Here is a 6000-nt window from a genome sequence, read left to right on the forward strand (position 1 = left end):
GAAAAAGACTAACAGACTGTGAGAGAGAATTTCATTTATCATAGGATAATGAGGCTTACCTAAGATATCATTTGAGAAAAGACTCAAAGGAGTTCAGGGAGTAAACCATGTAGAAAACAGGAAAATATGCACAGCCAATACAAACTCCCTGAGGTTGAGGAACAGTGCCAAGGTCAGTAGGGGTGGAACAAGAAGAAGAATAAGGAAGAAAGAGAAAGAAGAATAAGGAAGAAAAAAATAAGAAAGTAGTATGCGAGGTGGCAGGAAGCCGAGAGTAAGGCTTTGGAGGCCATGACTGTGGTGGGCGGCCACTGGAAGGTTCTTAGCAGAGTAATGATTGGCAGTGATCCGAGCAGGATATGATGCAGCTTTGAACCAGATTGGTAGCTCCTGAGAAGTGGTTGGATACTAGTTATACTTTGAATGTGGATAACATTGGGTTTGTTGATGGATTGAAAACAAAATTTGGGAAAAAAGGAGTGATGGATGAGTCTGAGGTTTTTGACCTGAGCAACTCAAAGAGTGAAGTTTTCATTAATAGAATGGAGAAAGATTTAGGAGGACCAAGTTTGAAAGGAAAGATAGGAATTTGATTCTGTACATATTAAATTTGGGATACTTACTAAAAATTTAAAAGTATATGTTGAGTAGGCATTTGGTTATGAGTCAAATTCAGGGGAGAGATGTGAACTGTTAATATAATTCTGCATGTAATTAAGTACACGGTATTTAAAGGTACAGAACTGGATGAGATCATCAAAGAAGTGGGTATAAACAGAGAAGAGAAAGTCTAGTAGAGTTTGGAGGACTGGCGAATGTGGTATCTTAGAAGTCAGGGGAAGAAGTTTGAAGGAGGGCAGGGTGATCATCTGGGTTAGATGGGTGTGATGGGTCACAAAACTGAAAACAGAGAATTGAGCTTTAGCTTTAGGAGAAGGGAAAGGCTACCCACTGCAGTTCTGACCTGGAGAATTCCATGGACTGTATAGTCCATGGGATCACAAAGAGTCAGACACGACTGAACGACTTTCATGTTCAAGTTCACTTTTAGTGATAGTAGGTCCTTGGTGACTGGGAAAGAGCAGTGCCAGTGGGTTCAAGAGAGAATCAGGGTAGAAAAGGAGATTGGGTATTGGGGTGCCTACTCTGTTTCCTCTATGGCTTAGTGCTGATGCGGTTCCTACCTGTCACTGGAATTATAACTGAAGTCAGCTAAACAACGTGCAAGTATATTTTTTTTTTGCAGCTTTTCTTGTGATATGTGTGTTGATTCATAGAAAATGAAGTTTTAGTTGCCCAGTCTGATTCTTTGCAACCCCATGGACTGTAAACCACCAGGCTCCTCCCTGCATGGAATTCTCCAGGAAAGAATAGTGGAATGGGTAACCATTTTCTTCTCCAGGGGAGCTTCCCAACCCAGGGATTGAACCGGGTCTCCTGCATTGTGGGCAGATTCTTTACCATCTGAGCCACCAGAGAAGCCCTGTTGATTCAGTGAGATCAACTCGTGATTTTACACATAAGGAAGCACAGGTTGAAACTGGTTCCATAGAGATTAAGGAACTAGAATCCAAGTCTTCTTACTCCTAATCTTCAGCTCACAATCAAATACTCTTTAAATGTATTTTATTGATTCATTTTAAACCATTTTAGTAACTGGATTCCTCCAGGTTGTATTTTAGAAGTTGAATAGCAAGAATTATGTTGTGTCATTTTATTTATGTGTATGTTTTAATTGTCTTACTGATTCTCTTCTAGACGAAGATGAGGATGAAGATGATGATGAAGATTTTGAGGATGATGATGAATGGGAAGACTGATCTATATATTATATATATATATTTTTAAGGTGAAATACTAAACACTACTTTCTGTCTATGGATTCTGTAAAATTATCATGTAAATGTTCTACCAATTTGCTGTATATTTTTGTTGCCTTTTTGCTTTTTTTTTATTAATCTGTGCAATACCTCATTTAATCTGTAAGGGTTTGTCATAATCCTCTGCAAAGCTACTCCCTGTGACTGTGTGCACGTTTACACCAGGATGCTCACTTGATTTGTGAGTGTTTTTCATTCCATCAACAAGGGAGTTTAAATATTATATGTGAGACTGACAAAAACCTTAATGTAATTTAGTTATAATGCCAGAAGGAAAACACTATTTTCATACCCTACTTTTTCTGTACCTAAATTTTCTTATTAAAATCTAGTATAGCACTACATTCTTTTTTAAGTGATGCAAACCTTAGTTTATTTAGCCCCTTCTTTTTGAACACATGCCACATGAATGTTGAAACTGATACATTGCACAGTTCTCTAGACTTCACTACACTGATGCAAGTTCTCAAATTTTAGCAATATGCTCTACGTAAAATCACTACAGAGATGCTAGTTGGGAAAATGAGTAACACATCTCTTACAGCAGTATTGCCTGTTGTTGTACAGATCTGGTATTTGGAGGCTGGAATCATAAGGAGCCCTTGCATCCCTAATACTTGACTGAGGTTATTTTTGTGTTATAGCAAATGTGGCAGGCTCTTTTTGGCAAAAATTTTTAAAAAGTATTTTTGGTATTATTCTGAAAGAAAAGATGTTAAAGTTTAGGGGATCTTAGATATAATTCCATACTACATGAACTGAAGGAGGCTATACATTGTGGTGTTTGATTAATTTACTATAAAAAATTCAGAACATAAAAATGAGGTAGGATTAAGTATTTTTATTTTGCAGTCTGTATGGATTGAGATAATTCAGAAATACCAACCATAGAAATCTTACCTAGTTGGCTAAGGTATACCCTGTAATAGTGAAACTATAATATGCTGGGTGTTTTTTTTTAAATTTTGATAATTTCTCAAGGTTTTTGTCAAATGTCAGGTGAAGGGTTACCTTTTTCTTAAAAGATTGATGGTCCCAATGTCAAATTTCTTGAAACACAAAACCCAATGATAGATTTTTAAGAAGCAAAAATAAAACTTTACAACCTGCATATCTGTTATATATGCTACATGATGTGTTAAAATTAGGGTTTCCTTGCCTCTCTACAGTACACTAGTCTGCCTAAGGGTGATTGTTTCATATATATAGCATTAATTATCATACCTGCCTACTTTAAATTTTAGGTAGAAAAATGATCTGATTTAAATAAATACAGACACCTATTTTTCTCACATTGAGTCATATACAGAATGTAGTTCCAAATGTATTTCATTACTATAGTCACAATATCTGACTAAAAATTAAGCTCTCTATAATTGTACCGACCAAAATCTAGTTATTGGCATGATCTTGACAGGCTGGACCTGCAAGATGTGGCTTGAATTTTAACCAGTTATCACATAATCTCTAGTGATCATGCATCTAGTTATCATGAGAAATAATTTAAAAGGTTTTGTTGCTGAAAGCAGTAAGTGGTGCAGTACAATAGTTAAGTTATTCAGAGACTGTTACCTACCTTGCAGGAATAATTTAAGCTCATGGGAAAGATTCTAGACTTTTTGTTTCTTGCAAAAAAAACAGTGCCCTCTGCTGCTAAAAACCTTTTTCTGCTTACTTTTTTTTTTTTTATTGTGGCTTAATTTCTGTGGGTCTGGTGTGGATGAGGCTGGACAACAACAACCAATAAAATTAGGAATTTGTGCAAATGGTAAATAGAACGTTTTAATTATTTTAAATAATATTGATCATTTTCCTTTTTGTTTCTTTTAGACATTATATAAATTTTTTGCAATATCTTGGAAATGTCTTTAATGCCAATTTAAGATATCTGTTCACTTTGGGGCAAGGAATGCAGGGTTTTCTAGCTAACTTCGTTATGATAAAGATTTATCAGGAGCTGCTCTGAGCAGAGGATATCAAATCTTCGAATTGGAAACACAATTCTAAACATGTGAGATGGGTATAAAATTTGCCAATGGTAATTGAGTTTATTCTTTCTTCTTAAAGGACAAAAAAAAAAGACTTTTGTTGTTGCACAAAGTCTAAATTAATATTGGTTGAAACACAGCAGCTGTGGGATTCAGTCCAGGCATGAAGACTAAATCCACTGTAGATGTAAAGGTTGCATGTTTTCAGTCCTCCACCGCCTCGCACCGTGGACAGCACTATACCTGTGCATCGTCTGAGAGCTTCCCACATGCACTCCAGCTAAATGATTGTCTGGTAGCCTTCGCGTTTAACAAACTAGCATGAGGCTTTTTATATCTAAATGCTACGTGATAGACAATTTCAGCTAGCCACATATTGTATGTATGAGATTCATAAAGACTTTCAATCATTCATTTCCATTTATCAACTGAAATTTTGTTTAGTATGTGAATTTTTTTTTTTTTTTTTTGAAATGTATAGTGAATAGGATGTTGCACTGGTGGCAATTCATCATGGAGCATAATAAAATTAATTTGACCCAAATAGTATAAAATAGTTTGTTTTCATTTGTTTATTGTTAAGAGATTAAAATGGGTAAAAAAAAAAATTTCAAACTGTTTAATAATGGATTCACAGCAGTGAATGGAAATGGTTGAAGTTTTCAGCCAACTGCATGCCCTGAAAGTCGGAGTGTGCCATTAAATAAACTTGGTGAGCAAAAGAATGTTACACCCTGTTCTGCCGGGAAACGTGACAGCTGCTCAGCTGTTCCTCCAGGAGCCACTGCTGTGGTATACAGAGTGTTCACATTGCAAGGTCACATTGGAACTTGGGCACACCGAAAATGTTGTGCTTTCCTAAATCAGAGTGATAGTGGAGTTTACTGGTAGTTTCAGTAAAAGCCAAATACAGTAGTTCATGTGGAAGGAACTTAAAGAGCTTTGCTATCAAAGGTGGTGCTTACTTTTAAACAGGAAATTCAGTTTTTGATAAGTAGAATTTTCCGTTCTACTGACCCTGGCACAAGTGGGTGTCTGAAGATTAAGCTGAGTTGTGGAATCTGTTGTGTAGGATGCTGCAAAATGCCTTCTAAAAGCATTGGTCACATTTAAACATTTTCCATAATGATATGTCCTTTTACAAATTTGTTTCTATTGTACAAATGTGAACCCTTAAGAATGTGTTAACCACACTTTTAAAAAGTTTTTTAAAGAGAGAGGTGCCTTAGAATTGCTTTTGTCATATTATATTTATCTATTCAATGAAGAAATTCCTGAAATTACTTACTCTGCTTTAGAAATGGAATTCTTAAAGGAGAACTATAGGGAAAAGGCCTATTACAGTACAATGGAAAATTCTTGATGAACATTTTACTTAGCACACTTACCTTATTGACACTGTCACATCATACCTCCAAAACAGCATACTTTTTGTAATCTCTTGTTCTTTTATTCTTAGATTTTTTTCCTTTAAGTGTGCTTTTTAGTGAAGCCACTAGAAAAAGGCATAATAACCTGGCTCTTACTAATATGATGGGGAACTTACTTTGCAGTTAATGTTAAGACTGTATCTTTTGTATGTGCTGCATGGCATCTTCCTTTGCCATGAGGGGAACCCATTGAAAATTTTGGCTTTATAAAACAAATCTGGATAAATCAACAACAGCTTAAACTTTTTTTTTTTTTTTTTTAATTTATACCAGTGATCAGGCTTGCCTGATGGCTCAGATGGTAAAGAATCTCCCTGCAATACAGGAGACCCGTGTTCAATCCCTGGATTGGGAAGATTGCCAGAGAGGGAAATGGCAACCCACTCCAATATTCTTGCCTGAAGAATTTCATGGACAGAGGAGCTTGGCAGGCTACAGTCCATGGAGTTGCAAAGAGTTGGACACAACTGAGTGACTAGCACTCACTCAACTCACTAAAAAAGAAATGTTAATTTGCACCAGTGATCAATCTACTGATACATATATAGTATTACATTTTACACAAGTCCAGTGTAAATCTAAACCAGCCATGTGTACCACTGTCAAGATCAGTCAAGATATGAATAACAATTACTTTGAGTAAAATATAACAGTAGCTTATAGGTGGTTTCTAGCTTAGGTGTTTGTATATTGGGGCATTTC

The 6000-nt window shown here is 35.9% G+C and overlaps 1 protein-coding gene across 2 annotated transcripts in view; it reads left to right on the top strand.

Moving 5' to 3' along the window:
- Positions 1–4417, top strand: part of WASL (Wiskott-Aldrich syndrome like) — an 81467-nt gene extending 77050 nt beyond the window's left edge. For both annotated transcript variants that reach the window (XM_027539108.1, XM_027539109.1), the window contains one exon: positions 1759–4417. In XM_027539108.1, the coding sequence (XP_027394909.1) occupies positions 1759–1820 (62 nt within the window). In that variant the 3' untranslated portion in view covers positions 1821–4417. The remainder of the gene's footprint in view (positions 1–1758) is intronic.
- The last annotated feature ends 1583 nt before the right edge of the window (positions 4418–6000 follow it).

This window comes from Bos indicus x Bos taurus, chromosome 4 (genome assembly GCF_003369695.1).
Source record: "Bos indicus x Bos taurus breed Angus x Brahman F1 hybrid chromosome 4, Bos_hybrid_MaternalHap_v2.0, whole genome shotgun sequence".
NCBI lineage: Eukaryota > Metazoa > Chordata > Mammalia > Artiodactyla > Bovidae > Bos > Bos indicus x Bos taurus.